At 44.5% G+C, this 27,360-nt stretch overlaps 3 protein-coding genes across 6 annotated transcripts in view; 2 read left to right on the forward strand and 1 right to left on the reverse strand.

The window, feature by feature from the left end:
- Positions 1–924: 924 nt before the first annotated feature.
- Positions 925–7,556, forward strand: LOC121532910 (ankyrin repeat domain-containing protein 24-like). The gene is made up of 14 exons (XM_041838704.2): positions 925–942; positions 1,674–1,804; positions 2,095–2,183; positions 2,356–2,420; positions 2,523–2,580; positions 2,708–2,778; positions 2,934–3,040; positions 3,378–3,547; positions 4,797–4,852; positions 4,983–5,105; positions 6,122–6,241; positions 6,353–6,485; positions 6,695–6,873; positions 7,381–7,556. The coding sequence occupies exons 1-14, from the start codon at positions 925–927 to the stop codon at positions 7,549–7,551; spliced, it is 1,491 nt and encodes a 496-aa protein (XP_041694638.2). The 3' UTR covers positions 7,552–7,556.
- Positions 7,557–8,020: 464 nt separating this feature from the next.
- Positions 8,021–12,677, forward strand: LOC121532911 (ankyrin repeat domain-containing protein 24). The gene is made up of 7 exons (XM_041838705.2): positions 8,021–8,771; positions 9,018–9,328; positions 10,383–10,616; positions 11,005–11,181; positions 11,783–11,965; positions 12,063–12,128; positions 12,235–12,677. Exons 1-7 carry the CDS (start codon positions 8,021–8,023, stop codon positions 12,307–12,309), a joined length of 1,797 nt encoding a protein of 598 aa, XP_041694639.2. The 3' UTR covers positions 12,310–12,677.
- A 3,536-nt stretch (positions 12,678–16,213) lies between these two features.
- LOC121533510 (SHC-transforming protein 2) overlaps positions 16,214–27,360 on the reverse strand; it is a 32,966-nt gene continuing 21,819 nt past the window's right edge. For 3 of the 4 annotated variants that reach the window (XM_041839512.2, XM_041839514.2, XM_045205521.1), the window contains 11 exons: positions 22,301–22,361; positions 22,082–22,201; positions 21,872–21,925; positions 21,616–21,667; positions 21,254–21,380; positions 19,787–19,964; positions 19,293–19,386; positions 18,901–19,071; positions 18,416–18,723; positions 17,941–18,129; positions 16,214–17,716 (listed from right to left, as the gene is read on the reverse strand). In XM_041839512.2, the coding sequence (XP_041695446.1) occupies positions 17,977–18,129; positions 18,416–18,723; positions 18,901–19,071; positions 19,293–19,386; positions 19,787–19,964; positions 21,254–21,380; positions 21,616–21,667; positions 21,872–21,925; positions 22,082–22,201; positions 22,301–22,361 (1,318 nt within the window). In that variant the 3' untranslated portion in view covers positions 16,214–17,716; positions 17,941–17,976. The remainder of the gene's footprint in view (positions 17,717–17,940; positions 18,130–18,415; positions 18,724–18,900; positions 19,072–19,292; positions 19,387–19,786; positions 19,965–21,253; positions 21,381–21,615; positions 21,668–21,871; positions 21,926–22,081; positions 22,202–22,300; positions 22,362–27,360) is intronic. The other variant, XM_041839513.2, reaches the window with a different exon arrangement.

Below are 27,360 nucleotides of genomic sequence, written 5' to 3' on the forward strand. Positions count from 1 at the left end.
CACATAAGCACACTATAGGGAATAGATCCAGCCTACTTAACTGGTTATTACTGTTGGTATACCCTGCCCTCTTTTCTATAGAGTTAATCATTTGATAGAACAATGCATAATGCAAACAAAAAAGGATATAGTTACTTTATGACCTCATCTCAGTTTAATAAAATAATAGATTATATTATTTCACTTATTGTGACAGTTACTTCTAATGCTGTAAGTGGCTGTGTCCAGGTCAGATGAGAGTTAATTCAAGATGTTATTATTCTATAGTATATACAGGGCGGAAGGTAGCCTAGCGATTAGAGCATTGGGCCAGTAACCGAAAGGTTGCTGGATTGAATACCTGAGCCGACAAGGTGAAAAATCTGTCAATGTGCCCTTGAGCAAGGCACTTAACCTTTATTTGCTACAGGGATGACGTACTTTAACACATTTCACTGCATCTATCCGGTGTGTGTGACAATAAAACATTTTATTTAAAAAAAATTATCAGCGTGTCCCCTCTGCCCTACCCAGGCACAACCAGCCCTGTACCAGCCAGCTCTTTTCTCCTGTTTCTGCTGAGCCTTCATCTTCTCCTGAAGCACAGAGGCCCAGAGAAAGAGTGTGGCTGGGCTGCCAAGCCCAAGTAGGACAGCACAGGGAGGGAGAGAGCTGACTGAAACAAATGGACAGACTGTGAGAGGAGCGAGAGGAGGTAGAGAAGACAGTACTAGACTAGGCTGGTGTGCTAAATAAGAAAGGCCCCAAAAGAGGGTGGTGTGTGTGTGTGTGTGTGTGTGTGTGTGTGTGTGTGAGAGAGAGAGAGAGACAGAGAGAGAGAGTTTGTGTGCCAGGTTGAGACTGCAGACTGAGTACGTAGGTCCCTGAGAGCAGCAGCACAGGAAGAGGGGAAGGGGTTTTGGCTGAGAGAGCAGAGCACTGCGTATGGAGAGCGATGTTATCGTGAGACTCAGAGGGCTAGAGCAGTGTGTGTGTGTGTTTGTGCAAGGATGTATAGCCTAATGTTTATCTTTAGTAGGTGCATCATCATGGTTCTGTTTTGATACACGCATGGGGTTGTCGATTGTTTTCAGTGAGGTTTATGCTATGCATTTATGCTTTGTCATTTAGTCAGTGCTAAGTTAGTGCTAAACTCTGATGCTGTATTTAAGGCCTATTGGCGGTTGAGTAGTGTGTATGTTTATGTGTGTCAGAATTCTGGTCAGGCAGTGCACAGTTCTATGGGTCTATGGATCCCTCCTAGCTCTATCGATCGTCAGCTCTGAACCTGATGAAGCGTTATTTCTGTCCTTGTTTCAGCTTACTGGTGGTAGGTACCCTCTCTTTTACATATGTTTGACCTCAGCTGTCTTTTCATTGTACTTTCTCTCAAAGGGTTACTTTTTCTGGCAAAAACAGTTAAAAAGAAATGTTGTATACTGTGTGTAATGTACCATAGAAGCAATCAATCAGCTTGTGCCGTATGTCCATCGTCATTTCACTTCGACGAGGCATACAGTATTAGATTTGGTAGTCTCATCTAGACGTATAGTCATCACTCAGATCTTTGTATAGTATGTAATCAGATAGGAGTCCGCGTCTACTCTGTACTGGATGTACTGTCATTTGGTTAGCTCTGATCATGAGTTCCAGGTTGCGACTGAGTTGTAACCCGTCAGTGCCTGTCCCCTTAGAGCCAGGACTGGAGTAAGAGCGATGAGAGACTACTGCAGGCTGTGGAGCAGAATGAGCCAGACAAGGTAGCCGCCCTGATCGTGAAGAAGGGACTTTGTCCCACCAAACTGGACGCGGAGGGAAAGTCAGCGTAAGTACCAGCATTTAGGGCCAGTTTCCCGGAAACAGATTAAGCCTAGTCTTAGACTAAGAACCACTTTCAATGGAGAATCGTGATTGAACTTGCTTGTTAGTCTAGGACTAGGTTTAAATGCGCCACGAAACGGCCCTTACTGTTCAAGCTGTGTCACTGTGGGGGTAAATAGTTGAAATTCTCCTCTCTACTTTCTTTGTTGCATTACTACTAGTGTCGATGATCTTGTTGATGATCTTCTTGTTGATTATCTTCATCACCATAAGGACATGATCTCTTCCTGGTAGGTTCCATCTCTGTGCGTCTCGGGGTCGTCTGGACTGCTTGGAGGTCATCCTGGCTCACGGGCCAGACATTAACATGACAGATGGCACAGGTGAGATGACAGTCTCATTACCTGAACATGTTGTTTACGCGTTCAGTGTCACGGACCGCCAAGGTAACGCCTTGTGGCTATAACTGGTCAAAACAATTACAACATGCTCTCTTGCTACCCTCATTCTTTCCTTCTCTCTCTTGGTGATTGAAATGGCCTTATCAACCCCAAGGCTTCAGTGCCCTTCACCTAGCAGCCAAGAACTGCCAGCCTGAGTGCCTGAAGAGACTATTACAGGTACAATAGACAGTCAGACACAGTTAATATTACTACGATACATGGAAAATAAGGTATGCAGTTATCATGCATTTTTGGTGAATACGTCTCATACTCCCACAGGAGAGATTGCCTGTAGATTCCACAGACAGCTTTGGCCGGACAGCTTTGCATCACGCAGGTCTGCAATGTACTAGCTACTGTATAATACAATTGATTACAGCACTACATGTGTAACACTGTAAACAACTCAACCATTTTATACCTTCCATTTGTCTCACTATTTTTGTCTGTCCATCTTCCTGCAGCTGTGAGCGGCTGCTTGTCCTGCACTGAGACTCTGTGGGACTTCAAGGCCAGTCTGGATGCCCAGGATGGGGTAAGTGGCATTGGCCTTAGACTGCCTCTGTACAGCAGCAGTCACCAAGCCAGGTCCTGGAGAGCTAAAGGGTGTGCAGGGTTTTGTTACAGACAATTACTAAAACACATGATTAAATCAACCATGTTAAGTCATTGTGGCCTCGTCTATCTCAGGATGGGGCGACCCCGCTGATCCTAGGAGCCCAGATGAGCAGAGTGGAGCTGTGTGCTTTCCTGTTGGACCGAGGAGCCAATCCCAACATACAGGACAGCCAGGGCAGGTACTTCAACAAGACACAACAAACAATGCTTTGTATTAGATTGACTGTAGCTCAGTTTATAGAGCATGGCGCTTGCAATGCCAGGGTTGTGGGTTCGTTTCCCACGGGGGGCCAGTATGAAAATGTATGCACTCACTAACTGTAAGTCGCTCTGGATAAGAGCGTCTGCTAAATGACTCAAATGTAAATGTAAACTTATGCAAAACAAACTGTGAACATAAGACAAAGGTGATGGCTGGCTATGTAGCCACATAGACCTGCAGTGTTTCATAAGGGGCTAAGTGTATGTTATGTGTGCTGCTCTTATGTTCTTGATCTTATGGTTTTTGTGTTGTAGGTCAGCCCTGATGCTGGCCTGTGAGAGTGACAGTGCAGAGACTGTGGAGGCGTTGCTAAGGGGAGGGGCTAACCCACATCTGGCCGACGCCCTCGGACACCACACAGCCCACTACGGCGCAACCACCGGCAACCAGCACATCGCACAGCTGCTGCAAAACGGAGCTCCAGGTAACCAACGGTAACCTTTGGTTGTCTCACCTGCCGACTGCAGCAGGATTGAGCTTAATTCCATTTCAAATAGGATTTTTACAATGGTTGAATTGGAATTTCCATCCACCCCCTGAACTGAGTGAATTGAAATGGAATCGACCCTGACAATGCTCTGCAGCCCTACTCTGGGCTCTGGCACTGGCAGTCTGGTGCACAGAATTATAATTGATAGAATAAACTAATTCAAATCAACATTCCCTGCTGGGTGTATGGAGGCCATATTTGGTGTACCGTTTCAAATGTTTATTTAATTGGCATGGTAACTGCCACAAAACGATGTCTGCTATTGGGTGTACTGTACCAAAATCCATGGTGCTTTATCCTTTCTATCAGTTGTAATTCTATGGTCTGGTTTATGGCCTCAATCTGGTCCCCCAGAAAATTGCTGTAATGTGAGGAAGTGGAAGAAGGGGACAGCTGGGGGTAATTGTTACAGGCTGAAACAGAGAGGGAAGGCTTGCTGCACTTTTATCTTTAAACAAAGGCTTGCTGATTTACGAAAAACAGATGTGTGCTTCGTTTGAAATGGAGGTGAATGAAGGCAGAGCAGTGCCTAAAATGTGACTTGTGTATCTGATATATGAGGAGTCTTGTAGCTTACAGCTTACAGCTTACAGTAGGGCTGTTGTGTGGTGGGATACTGTGTGAGACAGGATATTGGAGGATTTTTTATGATGCTTTTTGGGGTATGCTTTTGTGGGTAGTGGGTATGCTTTTTAGCTTTAACTGCAGTGTAAATCATTATGTGTGTGTTTGTTTGTGTGTGTGTGTGTGTGTTGAATCTCAATGGACCAGAGGTTAAAAGGCCTTGCTGTTTGTCTCTCCCCATGCATACATAGCCACTGAGGGCAATTGCGAAGAGGTAACTTACCACTCATCATTTCGTTTTCATTTTCATTGACTACACATTCATGTGAAAACATAGCCAGTATTACTGAATTGTACATAACAGACTTTACGACATAGGAACGAACACCAACTTCTTATCACAATTTCAATCTACAACAACAACTTTTGAGCTGAAGTAACATCTCACAAGGACAACACAAAAATCTCATGACAAGACATTTTAGGCTACAGTACTGCTTGGCTTTGTTTTTGACCTTGCTGCTCCTCTCCTCCTGCTTTCCCCCTTTCCCCTGTTCCCCTGTTCCTTCTGCTTGTCTGTGCCTCCAGAGACAGCCCCCTCCTCCCCCTCCCCTACCAGGGGGTACGACCCCCCGCAAGAGGAAAGCCCCCCCTCCACCGCGCTCCCCTCCCCAGGTACAACTGCAGCTCCAGAGATGGATGACATAGTTGCTACTTTGACATATCAAAATGCTTTTTGTATGATTCTTACTAATGCTAAGCTGAGATAATCATGCTCATAATAACTTTGATAACCATGTTCCAGGGCTCTCCGCCATCTCCTGCCCCCCAGAGCCCTCCTCCCCCTGCCTCTCCTGAGACCCAGACCAAGAGACCGTCTCCACCTCCTCAGTCCCCAGAGACACAGCGCCCTGCTCAGGCTAACCTTGTGAGTTACGGCCCCTGCCACTGCATACTGTATGCATAGCACCTAGGGTTGCAAAACTACTGGTAATTTACCAAAGTTACCGAAATGTTCGGCAATTTTGGTAATTAATAGGTAATCTATGGCAATCTATGCTAACTATGGTAATTAAACATGAATAACTTTTTTTTTTTATGTTTTCATATAAAGTTTTCATTTTTTATATATTTCTCCATAAGTTTCTAGTAGATGGTTCAAGAGTAAATAGCCCAATTAATGAAAAGATTATCTAATCAACAAAGGCATTATTTTCAATTAACTCTGCAACTCTTCCAACTATCCACTCACTAACTGTAAGTCGCTCTGGATAAGAGCATCTGCTAAATGACAAAAAATGTATTTACTTTTTTCACAACTGCCACCAGTTTGGCGCCAAAATATTTACAACAAAGACCTATTGACATAGCTAGTAAAATATATAAAAGAGTGTAAAAAATATAAAGGATATTGCATGCTGAAACCCTCATATTAAACATCAATGTTATTCAATAAGTTGATGGGTTATATTTAGGATAATGTTTTACAGCTTTGTCATTCAATTTTATATTTCACAAGAGATAAGGCCACATAGAAGGCCAGACATAATTACAGACACCTGTGATAATCTGAATTAACCAAAAAGGCCACTAGATGTAATGTGATAAATTACATAAAATCCTTGAAAGTTAGCAAAATTCAGTTAGTTTACTGGTAAATGTTACCAGTAATATACCCTCCCTTTGCAACCCTAATAGCACCTACACATACAGGAGATAAAATATGCTTATACTTATGGTATACAACCTTAACACATCTCAATTCAAAGTACTCATCTTTAGATATCAATTTTGAGGATCAATATTTATGACTGTAGCAGACAGTAACAGACAATACATAATGAATGACTATCTACTGTATTCAATTTGAGACTGCTAATGAGTATGGTGCTGCTGTGCGACTGTGATATTACTGATATGTATTGCCATGTGTGTGTCTGTGAGAAGGAGGATGAGGAGGTGTTTGAGGAGATCCGCAGGCTGCGTCTGGAAAGGGGACGTCTGCTCCAGAAGATCAAAGGTCTGGAGCAGCAGCAGAACAGCGCCCACACTGCCCTGGAGGAGGTACTACATGTAGGGTTAACTTCCCAGCCTGAGCTCAAGCTCAAACGCCTAGAAAACCTCTCAAATATCTGAAAAGAAATCTGCTGTGAACTCACTCTCTCCCTGTGCTAGCTGACTCAGCTGAGAGAGCGTCTGCAGCAGGCAGAGGCAGAGCGGGACAGGCTGCAGACTGAGCTGGAGGAGCTGAAGGCAGGTCAGGGGATCGGAGCCAGTGACTCAGATGACGACATGCTGGACTTCCCAGGTGTGTGTGGGGAGAGAGGGAATACTGCTAGCAGTTTGTAATATTTGTTAAATTGACCAAATGTTGGATAGATGGACTAGGTTGTAGCAGCCTAATGAGAGTCATACCTAGATGATGAATCATCACTCAAATTCTAGCTACTGACATGGCAATGGCTGATGTTTTGTTCATCAAAATATGACATTGATTTACCCCCGTCTATCTTGAAGGTGCTGAGAAGCTGCTCTCCAGGAGGTCCAGAGAGTCTCCCTATGCTCTGGACGAGGGGGAGGCAGACTCCCTCAACCCCACCTCTCCTGGTCCTGCAGACCCAGACACTGTGGCTGAGCTACGCAGACAGCTGGAGGAGCTGGCCTTACAGAATCAGGAGCTGGTCCTCAAAGTGCAGGTAACAAACATACACACACACCAAACACAAACACACACACACCATAAGCTAATGAATTGATAGAGAGGGAGTTATAAAAAGGCCCTTCAGAGTCGAGAGCAGTACTGATGATGCTGCTGGTTCAAGGCTGGCTGAGCAGCGTCAGATTGGACCATTAGTCATAACCACTTTATAGGTCTATGATGCAGCATCCAGCTAGAAATAGAATAATAGCACCACAGAGAGGCACAGAGACTGGTTGCAGGCATTCTTCACTAACTGGGTCATGGTCTGTACAAATAGACAGAATTGGGACAAAGGGTTACAGCCAGGCTACCATTGGAGGGTGTGTCTGAGGCTGTGTACTGCATGAGGGCTAGTACAAAGGCTGGTATAAAGTCTCAACCTGTCACCAAGGAGGAGTAGAGGAGTTCTGTGACTGGCGACTTGAGTTGATAAAGTTTTGACATAAAAATAGGATGCTTAACCTATGATATACATGTCACTGTGATCTTGTGTGGTTTGCAGATGCTGGAGATGTTTGAGAAAGATGACACTGACATGCAGACATCCGGCCCAGACTTTGTCCCCATGGCTCTGTATGACTCCCTGAGGAGGGAGTTTGAAGCTCTGCAGGAGCACTACTCCCAGGCCCAGGCTTCAGCTGAGGCCTCCAGCATGATGGGGGAACAGGGGTAAGGATTAACACCACACCATCTTACACCAGCCACCTTATACTTTCTGGATAAGAGCATCTACTAAATGACTAAAATGTCACATTTACACCACCCACTAGGGTTGAAGTTCCATTTGTAGAGGTGCCCTGGGGTGCTGAGCACTATCATAAGGGCACCCCGGTAAGGACTACAGTAATAAATCAACATGGACACCCCCATAAGGGTTCAACATATTAACACTGGTCCAGCCCACTATTTTTAGCATCTTTAAGCCCACTATTTAAGAGTTGGTGTGAAATTTGAACCCTGCCAGCCACAGTATTGTAATTAGAAGATTCTAGCTAACATAATATGCCTCTACAACCATAGTTAAACCTCTCACTTCACTTCACTTCACTTCTGATGTTTGTTGTCTTTTCTGAAGGTGTGAGGAGGTGGAAGGGGGAGGAGAGGGGGAGTCAGGAGCAGAGGGGAAGGAGCAGACAGAGGAGATGGAGGGGGAGAGCAGTAAGGAGCTGAGGGAGAGGCTGTGTGGGCTGGAGGAGCAGCTGGCCCACTCCCAGTCTGAACTGGAGGAGCTGAGAGAACAGGTGCACCTTGGGGTCTACTCCGTGGAACAGGCGGGGGGCGACGGGGGCACGGTGGGTGAGACGGAGGGGGCGAGCCAGGAGACGCAGCAGCTGAGAGAGAGAGAGAGACAGGGGGAGGGACAGAGTGAGGGTGAGGGCGAGAGCGCAGGGGACAATGACACAGTCAAACAGCTGAGAAAGAAAGTTAAGGAACTACAGGCAGCCCTGGAAGAGAAAGGAACAGAAAAAGAGGGCATAAAGGAGGACGGAGGAGGGGAGAGTGAGACAGTGAGGAGCCTCAGGGAGAGGGTGAGCGAGCTTGAAGCCGCCCTGGCGGAGAGCAAGGAGTCAGAGAGAGCAGGTGGAAGGAGAGAGGGAGTGGTAAAGCCAGAAGGGGAGGTGGTGCGGAGGCTGCAGGGGCGTGTTGGTGAGCTGGAGGGGGAGCTGAGGCAGTGTGTGCCCCGTACGGAGCTGGATGAGGTGCAGGTGACCCTGGGTCTGCAGTGTGAGCAGCTGGCCAGGGAGAGAGCTGAGGCCAGCCTGAGACTGAACGAGGCCTTACTGGAGCTGGAGAGACTACGGCCCCCCAGCCCCACACACCACCAGGGAGACGAGGAGGAGGAAGAGGAGGAGGAAGAGAGGTCAGAGGGGTCAGAGCCCTCCATCACATCAGGTGGGTGTTTCCCTGGTGTCTACCTGGTGTCTTGTTACTGTTATACTCCGGTGTTATAATGTTCTCTGTACCTTATCTATCATCTTATTTCACTGTAGTCAATCACAGTGCTAAGCTTTCAATAACATGTTTATAACAATTCATTTGCTGTCATGTAATGACTTTCATGTCTCTCTGAGTTTGTGGCGACAGTTCTGTCCAATCAGAGCACTCTCTAAGTCTGTGATATTTATTCTCTCCAATTAGAGCGCTCCCTGAGACGGGTGAGAGAGGAACTGGAGGTGGCTAGGCAGGAAGCAGCTCAGGCTCTGGACTGTTTGTGTGCGGAACGCGAGGGCCGGGCTCAGGACACCCTAAACATGAGAGACGCAGTATCCCTGTCCCAACACACAGAGGCGCTATCAGCCCTGTCGGAGCAGCTGGCCCAGACAGCCCAGGAGCTGCAGGCAGAAAGGGCCCTGCGATGCCATGCCCAGACTGAGACGGCTAGGCTAGAGGCCCGGCTACAGGCCACACAACAGGAGCTTATACCCAGAGAGGAGCACAACAAAGTTAAGGTTAGCTTGAAGAGAGATGCATGCAAACGACGAGGGAGTTATCCTCGGATCATATATATTGAGGTCCTAAGTAAATGGATATTAGGCTATCGTAAATACAACATATGTTTTAGCACAAATAACTAACCGCCAGAATCATGTAGGACCCACATTTGGCCACGTACGGCCCACTTCTGTCAATCACATACAGTAGCCAGTCCCTCCAGGATTCCGCGATTCTGCAAATCGCAATTTATTTTTGCAAAATCACCAATCCCTGCATATTATTATATTTGACCAATCACCGTACTATTTCCGCATAAAACAGTAAATCATTGCAATTTTATCGCAAAAAAACTGATACATCACCGCAGTACAAAAAAAGGGCTCGCAATTTCAACCAATCACTGCACATTTACTGCATAATATGGTTCAATCAAGCCACGTGTCAACAAACTTTTTCCCTCGTCAGCGCATTTTCGTGACAAATTGAACAAAATCATTGCATATTGCCATGCAAAATGTCAGAATTACCCCAGCAAAATCAAGCATTTTTGCCAGCAAATATCACAAAAAATCCCGCCGAAGTCCTGGAGGGACTGAGTAGCCTACATTACAGTAGAAGATGGAGCAAGATGGATTTTGGCCGACATTCTGCAAATTTTCTCATCTATGAAACATTTGATCTCCATACAGTTTTCTGTTTCCAAAACTAGAATCTGAAAAAAACAGAGTGGACTGCGTTGTGTGGACTTTACCCTTTGCCAAAGTTTTTAAAAAATTTAGTTGTTTAGGAGTGCAAGGGCAAATTGAGTTATTGCACACACGCACACTTCATAGAGTAGGCGTTCCCTAATGGAAATATGCAAAAACATTATAGAATGCACCAATAGGATCTCACTAGCTCGTGCTTGGCTCGGCCCACCTCCTTATTTGTTCTGCCCACTAGGATTAATTTGCTCCCATTGAAAATGATAGGCTCTGTTCTATCTTGGGTTAGTTATAAAAATCTTTGACAGTGCTATGAAAGTAGTACTTCCTGACTTCATGCTGTCTACTGTTCCTGTTGTATCAGACGGAGCTGCAGCGCGCTCTGCAGGCCAGTGAGAGCAGTGCGGCGGAGGCCAAGGATGCTCTGAGTGTGAAGGAGACAGAGCTGAGAGATCTGAGGTCCCAAAAGGCTGTGGAACAGGGCCTGGTGTCCAAGGAGGACCACGAGTCCCAGCGCCTCTCACTGCAGGCCGATATCAACACACTCACCGCCCGATTCAACGACCTCACACGCAAACACGAGAAGACCTGCACCGAGGTGTGTGTGTGTGATGTTTTTGTTCTTGTTTACCAAAATAGTGATAATTTGAAGAAAGTTAGAGACTGAAACGTTAACTACAAACCACATGCTACAGACTACAGGTTGGACTGTTGCCACAATAGCGGACGAACTGATGTGCACCAGGGCTTCCTTTCTCCTTTTGCATTATTTATGTGTGTGTTCTATATCTCCCTGCAGCCTTTGTTTTCATGGCCATGGACGTGCTGTCTCTCTCCCTTTTCCCTTACGTCATCTATCTATCCCCCATCCCTTTCAAGGGGCGCCGTACTACTATGGCTCACCCTGTAAAACAACACATTTCACTGCATCTATCCGGTGTGTGACAATAAAACATCTTTCTTTCTCCCGGTCTCCCTCCCAACAGGTGTTCCAGGTGCAGCGCGAAGCTCTGTTTAATAAGAGTGAACGTCAGGTGGCCGAGGCTCAGCTGGCCACAGCGCAGCAGCAACTGGCTGACCTGCAGGCCCAGTCCAGCCACGTCCAGGAGCTCCACAAAGACATCCAGGACTCCCAGGGCCTGGTCAAGGAGAAGGACCGCAAGGTGAGACAGGGACACAGATGGTAGAAGTTAAATTGAGCTACCCTGTACTTTATTTCGAAATCGACCTGGCTACCCATCCACATCGCTCTGGCCAAGCGCCACGCCCACTAATGTTTCTTCTCCATGATGAGTCTGGATTTGATCTCCTCCCTGACGACTTCTAGAATGCGAACACATTCAAACCGTTTTGATTGGTCAAAGAAACTGATGGGTTGGGCCAAAGCCTGAACACACGAGGGTAAAGCGGCGTTTCGGAAATAGTCATTGGCTTTGATACTCTGATTAGTTAGAGACGATTTGTTTTGTACAACGCCCCTCACTTTAACATCAGCAGAAACTACTTTTACGACGGCGGTCTCAGACTGAATGTAAGTAGCGATAGATAAATAGAGCAGTGGAATTAAATTCAGTATAAGTCATCAGGCAACCTACCCCTTGCCCTCTGGCAAGCTGGGTGGAATTTGTGACATGTTACTATCCACTCCATTTAGATCTACACATAGTGCTGAAGGGTGAGGGCATGAGTGTGATTTGGAACTGAGAAAAAGACAATGGGAAATGAAGGGATCTGTGATCTCCCTCCCTCTCTTGTTGTGTGTAGATAATGGAGCTGTCTAAGGAGGTGTTCCGTCTGAAGGAGGCTCTGGGTGCTCTGAGTCCTCCTCTGGGACTCTCCTCCTCCCACTACTCCTCTCACTCCCACTCTGAGAGAGTCCCCCCTGTGAACCCTGGCCAGCAGGTGGCGCTGCAGAACAGAGTGGCTGTACTCTCCAAGGAGCTCCAGGTGAGGGCATCACTGAGCCAAAACAAATACCAAATACCTACGTTCATGGTTAAAAGAATGCTGGAGTATACTGTCTGTACTGTATATCTTATTACAGGATTGGGAACGAAAGCACAGACAAGTCGTAGCTGTATACCGATCCCATCTACTGGCTGCTGTACAGGTAAGTCCAACTCTATGCACCTTTGTAGAAGTATCGGGTCAGTGCAATATGAAGTGTTGTTGTGTAGCTAAGGGGATGTGAATGAGACTTGTTGAATCTTCCTCAGGGCCGGATGGATGAGGAGGTACAAGATCTGTTACTGCAGATCCTGAGGATGTCACACAAGGACCAGGGTTACTGACCCCCCCAGGCAGTGTACTCCCTGTGCAATGGAAGACACAACGGGCTATGGGACCCATCACTGTACTATACCATCTACTAACTACAGTATATGTACACACTTACTGAAAGCAACTGGTCTGTTCTGCATACAGTACAGTACGTGTAGCCTTGGAAATACATTAAGGCTAGCCCATTCATGACTAGTATTGAACTGGATATACATGGACAGGTATGGTTTTCTGGTATCAGAAAGATAAATGTCTGTATAGATAATAACTTGTATTGAATAACAAGAATGTACGTCTTGTCTCAATTGTGTGATGAGCCTACTGATTGTATGTATTTTGTATGATATTCTTACAATAAAGACGTAGAAAGAAACCAAAATCCTGACTCAACTATTTTCCTCCCGCTCCTGCTGGCTTTCGCAGATTCTGCCATTACTCTCCTGAAGTTGCCGGTAATAGGCTACAAGAGGAGTAGGCAACCTTTCTAAAGTGGAATGCCAATTTATCTTACAATTTCTACCGATCTGCGTGCCAGTTATGGTTTTCATATGCACATTTTCGTGAAACAGTTTCATTTAATTTATAATAAAGTCTTCATATCTCAAAATCATTGTCATGTGGTTAATCAAAATTCCATCCAAATCTAAATTAAAATGATACAAACCTAAAAAGTAACTTATATTGCCATTGCCAACAATGTAAAAATAACCTACATAAAGCCAACAAATAAAAACGTTGCAGCCTGCAGGTAGAAAATATCCTGATTAAAAATAAATATCCTATAAATCACATTGGCTACACATATTCTGGGCCCTCAGTTTCCCGTGCCAGTGAGCTCAGGACAGACACAGCTGTAGACTATTTGTGCAAGGGATAAGAAGCAGCACTTGACTTGGGCAGGAGCTCACCGGAGCTGAGTATCTGCACCTCAAATGTCTACTGCTTGAGCTCCTGTTCCTCTTATAGAACATTAGCTTAAAGGTATTGTGGAACTCCTGCACCTAAATATAAACATTACCAGCACCCAAAATGAGTACTGGAACCTATTTCAGTTTAAATCAAGCACTGATAACTGATAAGAAGCCTGTTTTATGACGTTTCCACTGGATCAGAGCATGACATTTTTACCTTTCATGCTGAGTGGTTATCGAAAGGGAGAGAGCTGGAAAGATTTTTCAAATACATTGAGGAACTATTGTAATTCTCAATGGATGTAAAAACAGACTTCGTTTGCTTGCTGTTTGATGTGAAGAAAACATTACTTTGAGAAGCTCCACAGGTCATTAGTGGTGGTGCTTTAAACCAATCAGAAATACTATCAGATCCCCAAATGGGCACATTTATATACCTACATTTGCATGCAGGCCAGGTAGTCTATAGGCCTACTTCTATGCATGCGTGTCCTTACTCAACATTGACAGGAGCGCTCCAAACAAAATACAATTACTAAATTGACAGAACTGGTAAATTGAATTAAATAAACCAAAACTTGTTTCTCACAAGTGTAGCTTAGGTTGTGCACTGTGCAAACAATGTGTCCACTCCGACAATGAGAACAGGAAGACTGGAATAATAATATTAAATGCATTAAAATAAATGACCTTAACCAAATTAACAAACATTGTAGATTAGAAATGATAGGAATTAAAGGTAAATGTACTACTGGTGATATATGTAATGGGGAATTGATATACACTAACAATCAAACGCAAACAATTCACACAAGGAAGTTATGAAACAATGAATGTGCACAAATTGGCGGGAGAGAGCGCATTCTGGAAAGAGAAGTGCATTGTGCATCTGGGCGCATGGTCAATCCGATGTCTGCATTGGCCATGCAGCATTTACGGTGATTAGCAGAAGTCAGGGCATTCATACTTTTTGTGCTTTGCGGAGCAGTGCAGAGCTGTTGTCAAGGAAGTGAGTTTGTGTTTATATAGGATGTACCGTCCCCACCTACTGTCAACCAAGCATGTCAATGCGGAGCTATACAGAGCCCTACGCATTGTTAGAACATTTGGGAGGCGCATGGCGTTGGCGTACTGAGCTCGATTTGGCCTCTGCATGCATCTGAAGGCTTCGCAATTGTGTCACAACCTCCATATGGAGCCTCCGACCACATTTTCGAATCAAGGATAAATTGGTTTTTAGTCAAGGCCTCCACAATGTTTTAGTTCACTGAGATGGGCGCAAATACATACACTGCATTCGGAAAGTATTCAGACCCCTTCCCTTTTTCCACATTCTTCCCTTCCCCTTTTCCACATTTTGTTAAGTTACAGCCTTATTCTAAAATGGATTAAATAAAACATTTTCCTCATCAATCTACACACAATACCCCATAATGATTAAGCGAAAACAGGTTATTAGACATTTTTGCAAATTTATAAAAAATAAAAAACAGAAATACCTTATTTACATAAGTATTCAGACCCTTTGCTATGAGACTCGAAATTGAGATCAGGTGCGTCCTGTTTCCATTGATCATCCTTGAGATGTTTCTACAACTTGATTTGTGTACACCTGTGGTAAATTCAATTGATTGGACATGATTTGGAAAGGCACACACCTGTCTATATAAGGTCCCACAGTTGACAGTGCATGTCAGAGCAAAAAACAAGCCATGAGGTTGAAGGAATTGTCCGTAGAGGTCCGAGACAGGATTGTGTCCAGGCACAGATCTGGGGAAGGGTATCAAAACATTTCTGCAGCATTGAAGGTTCCCAAGAACACAGTGGCCTCCATCATTCTTAAATGGAAGAAGTGTGGAACCACCAAGACTCTTCTTAGTGCTGGCCGCCCGCCCAAACTGAGCAATCGGGGGAGAAGGGCCTTGGTCAGGGAGGTGACCAAGAACCTGATGGTCACTCTGACAGAGCTCCAGAGTTCCTCTGTGGAGATGAGAGAACCTTCCAGAAGGACAACCATCTCTGCAGCACTCCACCAATCAGGCCTTTATGGTAGAGTGGCCAGACCGAAGCCACTCCTCAGTAAACGGCACATGACAGCCCGCTTGGAGTTTGCCAAAAAGCACCTAAAGGACTCTCAGACCATGAGAAACAAGATTCTCTGGTCTGATGAAACCAAGATTGAACTCTTTGGCCTGAATGCCAAGCGTCACGTCTGGAGGAAACCTGGCACCATCCCTACGGTGAAGCATGATGGTGGCAGCATCATGCTGCGAGGATGTTTTTCAGCGGCATAGACTTGGATACTAGTCAGGATCGAGGGAAAGATGAACTGAGCAAAGTACAGAGAGATCCTTGAAGAAAACCTGCTCCAGAGCACTCAAGACCTCAGACTGGGGCAAAGGTTCATCTTCCAAAAGGACAATGACCCTCAGCTTCGGGACAAGTCTCTGAATGTCCTTGAGTGGCCCAGCCAGAGCCCGGACTTGAACCCGTTTGAACATCTCTGGAGAGACCTGAAAATAGCTGTGCAGCGACGCTCCCCATCCAACCTGACAGAGCTTGAGAGGATCTGCAGAGAAGAATGGGAGAAACTCCCCAAATACAGGTGTGCCAAGTTTTTAGCGTCATACCCAAGAAGACTCAAGGCTGTAATCGCTGCCAAAGGTGCTTTAACAAAGTACTGAGTAAAGGGTCTGAATACTTATGTAAATGTGATATTTCAGTTTTGTATTTTTAATACATTTGCTAACATTTCTAAAAACCTGTTTTTGCTTTGTCATTATGGGGTATTGTGTGTAGATTGATGAGAAAAAGAAAACAAATTGAATCCATCTTAGAATAAGGCTGTAACGTAACAAAATGTGGAAAAAGTCAAGCGGTCTGAATACTTTCCGAATGCACTGTATATATTTGTTACTGCTCGAATAAAACAATCTTGATCGACCAACAGCCTAACGACCAAACAATCGACCAGTCGAATAATTGGGGTCAGCCCTAAACCATGCACATTTGAATAACCTTCATTTTATTGAAAAGAATGCATTTAGTTAAAAGAAGAGTAGATACAAGAAAGTCCTGAGAAAGCAAAGGGGTCATTTTAGAAAAGTTGCATAAAGTATACTAACGTCACAGAAAGCCATGTCCTGTCTCTTTCCCTGTGTCTGGACAGAGACAGAGACACAGCAGAGACCAGGGGATCCCCTATCTACTGATCAAACATGCTGCCATTAACAACACAGGATCCCCCCCCATACATCAGCAGCTTATAGAATGTTTCACAATAAAAAGGGATGATTTCTTTCAGTCCACTCCATCCATTGACTAAAGTATGGTTTGGCATGGCAAGAAAATGTGTCATTTGTTCTCAGGGCATACATACATACGTACATCCAGTACACACTACTGTATTTCTGCTGTGGTAGTACACACTGTACAAGCGATTTGGGAGGAAAGATATGAAACACATGGACAATTAAGGCACTGAACTATTTTACGGGTCTGAGGAGATATTCATTATATATACACTGAGTCATTTATAGCAATGTAGTCTGCCTTCTGAGAGCCCAGGCTCTGACCAGTGTGATAACTTCATACAGTAGGCTTGATAATACACAACTCGGGTAGGTATTCATTGATGAGCTATGACTGTCCGATACAAACACTTTGACAAGTATGTGGTTATAATTGAACAATCACATTGATATTCAGAGTTCTGCCCATGTATTTTGTGTTATGTAGTTTTGTAGATATTGAGGGGACAGAGGGACAGACACATTTTCTAGGTTTGTGTCTGGTTAGTACTCTCTAAAGCATATTTCAATTCATGCAATCAGATATTTAAAGCCTGCAGAATTTGGTCCTGAGATTACATATGAATACATCTCATGAAGTTGCAGGTACTACTGCTGCAGATGAACAGTTTATAAAAGTCAATTAAAGCATCCCAATGTCTCAGGAGCAAAGAACTGCATTTTGATTAAACAATTGAGTGATATTTTTCTGCCAGGATTTTCTTACATATCATATACAATGTTTTTGTCTATGAATGTTCACATTTGTTCACTGAAAGACACAGGGAACCCAAATCATTCTGGGACTGTGATTGACTACAGCAGTTTGAGACTCATTATGAGGTGCAACATCATCATGCACTCAAAAATAATGATTTCCTATGGAACAACTACTGTATGTCACTGTGATGATGTAATCTGATCCTCTATGACCTCTGACCTCGAATTCCATCCTTGTGATTGACTGGGCTGTTACCTCCCAATCCGAGGCGTCCAGGTGTTGCTTAGCTTAATGACTGCATGCTGAGAGTTCAGGTGGAAATGGTGGACAGTTTGTGGGCACTGCGGGAGGAAGCCAAGTACTGCAGCCATGCCCCTGGGTCCTGGGCAGAGGGAGTCGCCTGTCCTCCTACCCCAGTGAATGCTCTGATTCTGGGGATATGGATATGGCAGTGAAGATCTTCCTCCCTGGGGCTTACAGGGAACACCTCTGACTCCTGGTGAAACAGGCAATATTGGAAAACTTTCAAAGGATATCACTCAAACACATATTAGAGATCTAGACCAGTAGAATACTAAAATCTAGAACATAAACTTTATTAATACATTATCTTGTATCAATAAACTGGCCACACTGAAACAAAGGTTATCACAAGACAGTCATTTTAATCTAGAACTAGGCAGTGCTGAATCACTTTGGGCTGTCATTGCGGTCTCTTACCATTCCAGGGAGTCATCACTTCTGTGGCTGGCTGGGTCACTGTTTCCTACGGACCACCTGTTTGAGGTGCAGCTCGCTCTCGGCCGCCACGATGGGCAGCTCGTTCTTCAGGTGGTAGCTGATCAGGTGACTAATGCTCTCAAACAGCATGTCTTTGGTGCGTACCTGACAGTGACGAGGAGGAGTGGGCTAACAGATGTTAGCAGGTAACCACATATTTAAGGACGCTAACAAGAATGCTTCTGATACCATTGTTTTGTACTCAACAATGCTAATGCTAGGCTGTAGCTAAGTGGCTGACACCATTTCCATAGAAAATGTTTACTCTCTATGGGACAAATCCTAACTTCCACTTAAGTAGAATTTTCACTTAATCATGCATTGATGTCAATAGGCGACTATGTAAAAATGTGACTTATTGACCATCATTTCCACCTTTAATATTGTTAAGTGCCAGTAGGTGATTATCACTCACCACTCCCTCTGGGTCGACCAGTAGCAGGTGTTTGGGCAGACCACAGTGCATGCCCGTCAGGACATACTGGCCTGGGTTGGTGGCACTGTCTCGTACAAGGAAGTCCCCGTCTCGAACCAGCAGTTTCTCAGCATCACGGCGGCTCATACGCCCGTGGTACCAGGCCTCTCGCCGGAGCTGCTCCTCTGTAGGGGCGACTGGGGCACGACGTCGGGGCGGGCTGGGCCACTGGTCCTTCAACACACACACCCCACCGTTACCACCGACACCACCAGCCTTGTGCATCTTTAGAGCATCCTCAAAGGGTCCTGCAGAGAACCAGGAAAAGTGAGAACACATGCATGGCACACACCTGTAACATTAATGACATCATCCATACATGCCAACCCTATTTCCCAGATACTCCCTACATCTTGAATAATAAGGGTATCTCTATTGTGTCAGTGGCTGTGTTCAGCGGATGGGTAGCTGTTGGTGAGACTCACTCATGTCAAAGATGTCTTTCATGGGGCTGTCTTGCCCCCTGGCCCCCCTGTGGCCCTCTGCTCCCTGCTCCAATCCCTCCAGCCTCTGGGTGTTCACATATAGGTGCTCCTCATAGTCCCTGCTCCCCGGAGGCTGGCCGTCTGCCTGCTGGTAACCATCTGCTATCAGACCTGTCAATCACAACTCAGTTTACTAATACATAGCTACTTACTTACACATTTCATAAATTGTAGTTATCTGTGGTATTGTATTAGAGACAAATAGCCTATAACCATAGACCATTAGTCAATATTCTTACTTAAAAAATAAAGAATCCACAAACATTGTAACAATACCTGGGACTTGCAGTACTGTCACCTGCAGTACCATATCACGCCACGTGGTGTCTCACCTGAGCTGCCATTGTTTTCAGTATCCCAGTGCAGCTCGTAGCACAGCTGACCTGAAGGGTAGGAAGCTGTGTCTCTCCTGGCCGGAGAACCCATCTAAAAGCAGATGCCCCAAACTCACATTAGCATTACTAATAGTAGACATGTACTTCTTTATGACTCTTCAGACCACCTGGTAATAAATAGTTCCTCTCTTGTCTATGTAATACACCATATGTTTGAATCCTCAGTATAGGCTGCAGGGTATGAGCAAGACTTTCCTCTCACCAATTAGCTAACCCAGAGGCCTGGTTTCTATCTCGAGTGATATCAATCTCTTGTAATTATGTAGCAGGCACATCTACAAGACAGTTATTGGGTTCACTGCTACTGTATGCTCACAGTTCTCTCTCTTCTCAGAGACATTATGTGGAAAAACCAGGCAAGGTCATCAGTCATGTGTCCAGAAATACTATATCAAAGGGTTTGGTGGTGAGGCTGGAGGCTGGGGAATCACCTGCGCTGCCTTGCTCTCTGGTTGGCTGTGGACGTGGCCCAGCAAGGCCGTAAAAGGCTTCAGCCTTGAGTCCACCACTCCCCCAAAAGGAGGCACCTTCCCCGGGATGCTGTTGTAGTAGTCGTGCTCCAAGGAGTCCTCGTCATCACCCCACGCCGAGTCTTCTGTCCTGATGTTCCTGAAGTGACATGGTTAGAATATAGGTAATTTAATTCCCAAATGTGACAAGGCAAGGGATCAGATACTTCCTCCACATCTGATAACGTTAAACATGAGGGTTGAATGGTTCTATTGTTGGTAGCAGGAGATACATTTGAAACCAGAGCAGAGCAGGTACAATAGAATTCTCCTGTCTACCTGGTGACACTAAAAACGCTTGTGGTCCGGTGACACAGGGAAATGCACTCCGCTTGAAATAATAGTTTTGATTTCGATGGACTGAAATCTGAGCACAGCATATCACATTTCTAGCAAGTGACAGAGATAAAAATGTTTTGAGTTTCATCTTGAGTTGAGTGTGTGTCTGTGGAAAATGCAAGTAAACGCTTTAAGTAGCACACCATGCTTGCACTGTACCAATGCATTAAAACCACACAGGATGAATACATTGAGTGTAGGTGTGTGAAGTCTTTGTCTTTCCAGCCACAACCCTATATTGAGTGCAGTGCTTGTGTACACTGACCATGGTGCAGAGGAAGGCCCTCAAAATTGTCAAAGACTCCAGCCACCCTAGTCATAGACTGTTCTCTCTGCTACCGCACGGCAAGCGGTACCGGAGTGCCAAGTCTAGGTCCAAAAGACTTCTCAACAGCTTCTACCCCCAGGCCATAAGACTCTTGAATAGTTAATCATGGCTACCCGGACTATTTGCACTGCCCCCCCACCCCCACCCCCCACCACATATTTTTACGCTGCTGCTACTCTGTTAATTATTTATGCATAGTCACTTTAACTCTACCCACATGTACATATTATTTCAACTACCTCAACTAGCCGGGTCCCCCGCACATTGACTCTGCACTGGTACCCCCCTGTATATATAGCCTCCCTACTGTTATTTTATTTTACTTTTGCTATTTTTTTCTCAACACCTTTTTGTTGTTTTATTTTACTTTTTTTTATAAAAAAAGAAATGCACTGTTGGTTAAGGGCTGTAAGTAAGCATTTCACTGTAATGTCTGCACCTGTTGTATTCGGCGCATGTGGCCAATATAATTTGATTTGATTTGATGTGGTTACATGTCGATTGTGATTGTAATATCAAGCCTGTGTGTCATTACACAGTCCATACAGTGGTGTGTGATGGATGAGTGTTGGTTTATTGACTACAGCTAAGTTAGCACATTACAACAACCGTCAATGGTCTGGGCTTTTGGAACAGTTTGTAGTGTGCTAGTCTTGAAACCTGATGGTTGCTGGTTCACTTCCCTCTATCATCCCAGATTCACTGCAGTGGCTCTGTCTCACCTCTCCATGGAGGGGATGGCTTTGGGAGGGCTGTGGAGGTACTGTTTAAACTGCAGTTCGAAGGCCTGCCCGATGGTGCTGATGACATTCTGGGCTAGACCGTCACAACACTCCAGGATATGGCATGCTGAAGAGAACATAGAGGATGTGAGTGCTGCAACGCCACTGTGAATATAACAACTTATATTTTACAGAATAAATAGAAATATCTATATCTTTAAGTTAAACAAGCGTTAGTAAACCATAATGCCAGTAAATCCTAATGCGTTTATTGCCAGGAAGAAACTGCATAGATTTATAATAAACATGTTGTTTCTGTTTATGAAATACAATGAGAAATTGAATATTGTGTAAGGAAATACCTCTCTGATTGACTGGATCTTTGGCCACATAAGCAACATAATCGGGCGTGTCCTGCAACAGAGGGAAAAACCTCAATAAACTCTGATGAATTAGGATATAATTGCATTACAGGCCTTATTGATCGTGAAGTCATGGGATTGGAAAGCGGTCAAAAGCAACCAAGTCAGACCTGCAGTCTGCCAAGCGGCCCATGTCAACAAACAGACAGAGGTAAACAAGGAAAGCACAAAGTGCACTTATGCTGCAAACTCTCACCGTGTCTCCCCCAGAGGCAAAGGAGATGGACTGCATGGGATGGTGTGCTATCACCTGTGAAACAGAAAGAGAGGAATGTGCAGATTTTATATCAGTCCTTCATCACATCAAATAATCTACAAATCAGCTATCTTGTTAGGAAAACAGGATTCTAAAAAGATCGCAATTTATTGTTTGTGTTGCGTTAGTTGAAGAGAGGGGATCTCTAACCTGTCGTGTGGTGGGGATGAGCAAACTGAGGCCCTCTATAGAGATGTTGACAGCGATGCTCATACCAGCGAAGCGCAGGTTACTCTTCCCCATGATGGATTGCAGGGCCTTGTTAATGTTCTATAGGACAGGAGCACAGAGCCTGGGCTTAGCATCACACACACACACTCACACTCACACACAATTTAACTAGTGTTGCATCAACAGATGTTCGCTCACCTTCCTCCTCCAGGCCCCTTTGCCCCCAGGCACAGCTTCACACAGTCTGTTGATGGCCTCCCTGGGTGGGTGGAGAGTGGGAGAGGAGAGGTGAAGGGGTCAGAATGACCACACAGACAGTTCCCCCATAATGAATCCCAAATCTCCCCTAAACCATACCCTTTACAAACAGTAAATCTGAGCATCAGCATGGTAATAGTTCTATCTTGCCCTTTGATAGGCTAGAAGGGCATCTTGCCATATTGGATACACCTAGCCAATCCTTTCAGATCAACTAAAGTGCCTAGAGGATAGGGGCCAGGGGTCAATTTGGAATTCAGCTTCAAGCAGCTACATGGGAAAAGGTTGAAAAGTCTAACTGTAGTCCATCATCATCATCCTATAGACAGCCTACGGGTAAAGTGGTTGCATAAACTATAGAAAGAGCAGGTCAGTGGCCCCTCCCTCAGCCTCAGGCCATGGTCAGAGGTCAGGAGTCACCAATCCATCTCAGTTCAAAGGACACAGGGGTCCCTCAGAACAAAGCAGGACAGGATCTCAGTTTACACACAGCTAACAGGAACACTTAATATCATAATCACATTCAGCTGAGTTCACATAAACAAATTCTCCCCAGTAAATTATGTTAGGGTAAGGAACAAACCTATCTCAGCATGATTGAAGGTAACAGTGTAATTTCTTCGTCTGACGATTTATGTGCTCATCAGGCTCTATTTGACTTGCATTCATTTTCCTCTCCGTTGTTTTTCCTGATTCAGAAGCGTGTGGTGTATTACTGCAGTGTATTCTATGTCATTAGGCTGCGCTAACTCCTGTGAGCATGGGGAGCATTGGGGACTTATGGGTGATGATGTCTGATGATGTCCCCTTGTGTGGTAGCAGACATAGCCGGAGCACAGGGTCTGTCAGGGGACAGAGGGGACAGGTGCGGCTGGCTGCCAGAGTCAAGGACCCGGCCCCTATCAATTGACTCGTAAATATTTAAAAAGCAGGAGCGGCCGTCTCCAGTAAAGGACTTCTCAGAGAGACTCAAATCGCGGCCTGGGAGAATAGCAGTGCATGTATAGCACATGGGGATGTCTGAAACTTACTCTTCAGCCTGAAGTGTCCCAACTTGCACCGCCAAATAACTAGCAACTTGTACCAACAAATAGTTAGCTAGTGGCGCGACTAGTAAGATGCTTCAGGAAGGCCGTCACGTGTGCTAGCAAAGCAGAGGTCCTGGGTTCGAGCCTCGGTGTGAGACGAATCAGGAGGAAGTGGTACTCGCTAAGCAAGCAGCGTGACGTCCTTTACACATTCACTACCGTTCAAAAGTTTGGGGTCACTTAGAAATGTCCTTGTTTTCGAAAGAAAAGCAATTTTTTGGTCCATAAAAATAACATCAAATTGATCAGAAATACAGTGTAGACATTGTTAATGTTGTAAATGGCTATTGTAGCTGGAATCGGCTGATTTTTTTATGGAATATCTACATAGGCGTACAGAGACCCATTATCAGCAACCATCAGTACTGTGTTCCAATGGCACGTTGTGTTTTCTAATCGAAGTTTATCATTTTAAAAGGCTAATTTAGAAAACCCTTTTGCAATTATGTTAGCACAGCTGAAAACTGTTGTGCTGATTAAAGAAGCAATAAAACTGGCATTCTTGAGACGAGTTGAGTATCTGGAGCATCAGCAATTGTGGGTTCGATTACAGGCTCAAAATGGCCAGAAACAAATAACTTTCTTCTGAAACTCGTCAGTCTATTCTTGTTCTGAGAAATGAAGGCTATTCCATGCGAGAAATTGCCAAGAAACTGAAGATCTCGTACAACGCTGTGTACTACTCCCTTCACAGAACAGCGCAAACTGGCTCTAACCAGAATATAAAGAGGAGTGGGAGGCCCCGGTGCACAACGGAGCAAATTGCAAAAAGGTTTTAGCCTTTTAAAATGATAAACTTGGATTAGCAAACACAATGTGCCATTGGAACACAGGACTAATGGTTGCTGATAATGGGCCTCTGTACGCCTATGTAGATATTCCATTAAAAATCAGCCGTTTCCAGCTACAATAGCCATTTACAACATTAACAATGTCTACAATGTATCTCTGATCAATTTGGTGTGTTTCTTTGCAGTATCTCTCCTGGCCAAGTACAGTCCCATCCCACATGAAAAAACACTACTACAGTACTTACTAAAGAATTACAGTGCATTCAGAAAGTTTTGAGACCCCTTGACTTTTTCCACATTTTGTTACGTTAGAGCCTTATTCTAAAATTGATTAAATTGTATTTTTTTCTCATCAATCTAAACACAATACCCCATAATGTAAAAACAGTAAAAATGTAAATTAAACTGAAATATCACATTTACATAAGTATTCAGACCCTTTACTCAGTACTTTGTTGAAGCACCTTTGGCAGCGATTACTGCCTTGAATCTTCTTGGGTATGACGCTACAAGCTTGGCACACCTGTATTTGGGGAGTTTCTCCCATTCTTCTCTGCAGATCCTCTCAAACTCTGTCAGGTTGGATGGGGAGCGTCGCTGCAAGCTATTTTCAGGTCTCTTCAGAGATGTTCGATTGGGTTCATGTCCGGACTCTGGCTAGGCCACTCAAGGACATTCAGAGACTTGTCCCGAAGCCACTTCTGCGTTGTCTTGGTTGGGTGCTTAGGGTTATTATCCTGTTGGAAGGTGAACCTTCTCCCCAGTCTGAGGTCCTGGGCGCTCTGGAGCAGGTTTTTATCAAGGATCTCTCTGTACTTTGCGCTGTTCATCTTTCCCTCGATCCTGACTAGTCTCCCAGTCCCTGCCGCTGAAAAACATCCCCACAGCATGATGCTGCCACCACCATGCTTCACCATAGGGATGGTGCCAGGTTTCCTCCAGACGTAACACTTGGCATTCAGGCCAAAGAGTTCAATCTTGATTTCATCAGACCAGAGAATCTTGTTTTTCATGGTCTGAAAGTCCTTTAGGTGCCTTTTGGCAAACTCCAAGCGGGCTGTCATGTGCCTTTTACTGAGGATTGGCTTCCATCTGGCCACTCTACGATAAAGGCCTGATTGGTGGAGTGCTGCAGAGATGGTTGTCCTTTTGGAAGGTTCTCCCATCTCCACAGAGGAACTCTGGAGCTCTGTCAGAATTACCATCGGGTTCTTGGTCACCTCCCTGACCAAGGCCCTTCTCCCCCGATTGCTCAGTTTGGGTGGGCAGCCAGCTCTAAGAAGAGTCATGGTGGTTCCAAACTTCTTCCATTTAAGAATGATGGAGGCCACTGTGTTCTTGGGGACCTTCAATGCTGCAGACATTTTTTGGTACCCTTCCCCAGATCTGTGCCTCGACACAATCCTGTCTCGGACCTCTACGGACAATTCCTTCGACCTCATGGCTTGGTTTTTGCTCTGACATGCACTGTCAACTGTGGGACCTTACATAGACAGGTGTGTGCCTTTCCAAATCATGTCCAATCAATTTAATTTACCACAGGTGGACTCCAATCAAGTTGTAGAAACATCTCAAGGATGATCAAGGGAAACAGGATGCACCTGAGCTCAATTTCGAATCTCATAGCAAAGGGTCTGAATACTTATGTAAATACATTTACACAAATTTCTAAAAACCTGTTTTTGCTTTGTCATCATGGGGTATTGTGTGTAGATCGATGAGGATAAAAAAAAAACTATTTTAGAATAAGGCTGTAACGTAACAAAATGTGGAAAAAGTCAAGAGGTCTGAATAATTTCCGAATACACTGTATATAGTAAACAGTAGTATACTGTAGAATACTATACTACACACTGTAGTATCCCTCAATAATTTGTAGTAATGACTTACTATAGAATGTTGTAGTATACTGTAGAATACTATAGTAAACACTACATTATTATCAGCAACAACAAAAAAATGTAGTAAATAGTACAGTAATGTCCGCAAATATTATTTTCATTTGCATATAACCCTGCCCATTGTGCCACCCATAAGTGAGAAACCTACATGCCAAGTATAGACCATATGTGTTACCTACAAGTTATACAAAAAAGTCCAGAAACTATCCATTCAGACCCAAGTCCTACAGGTTATGGAAAATGTGCTCTTTTACTATTTCTACAGTAGGTTTCCTGAAGGAGAAATCCTCCACTTCTACGTCAATAATCAAACAAAAACACAATAGTAAATACTACAGTAATGTCTTTAAAATACTACAGTAAATACTACAGCATACTACAGTCCGCAAAAACACTACAGTAAATACTACAGTATACTACAATCTGCAAAAACACTACATTAATTACTATAGAATATACTACGGTTTTCATTTACTACAGTATTTATACTATAGTTAACTGTAAATACTACAGTTTTTGCGGACTTAACAGGAAGAAACACTACAGTGAACACTATACAGTCATGGTCAAAAGTTTTGAGAATGACACAAATATTAATTTTCACAAAGTCTGCTGCCTCAGTTTTTATGATGGCAATTTGCATATACTCCAGAATGTTATGAATAGTGATCAGATGTATTGCAATTAATTGCAAAGTCCCTCTTTGCCATGAAAATGAACTTAATCCCCAAAAAACATTTCCACCGCTGTGATGCGTGTGATAGAAGGAGTCAGACGCAGGAGAGTAATACGCATCCAAAGAGTTTATTCCGTCGATAAACAGTTGTGCAAGCATGTGACAACAAAACTCAGGCACAGAGGAAATATCTACCCTGGCAACAACAAGGTAAGGGTAGCTCAACCGAGCTACACACAGCTCACTACAAACAATCACCCACATAGACAAGGAAGCAGAGGGAACACTTATACAATGACTAATTGGGGATAAGGACCAGGTGTGTGTGATTAGTTAGACAAGACATGTGGAGTGATGATAAATGGATCGGCAGCAGCTAGTAAGCCGGTGACGACGAACGCCGAAACCTGCCCGAACAACGAGGGGAGGCAGCCTTGGCGGAAGTCGTGACAACTGTATTTCAGCCCGGCCAGGAGGACGCGGAGCAGGGCGAGCCGGATGGCGACGGTGGAAATCCCGTAACATGGAGGGATCGAGGATATCC

This window comes from Coregonus clupeaformis, chromosome 20 (genome assembly GCF_020615455.1).
Source record: "Coregonus clupeaformis isolate EN_2021a chromosome 20, ASM2061545v1, whole genome shotgun sequence".
Taxonomy (NCBI): domain Eukaryota; kingdom Metazoa; phylum Chordata; class Actinopteri; order Salmoniformes; family Salmonidae; genus Coregonus; species Coregonus clupeaformis.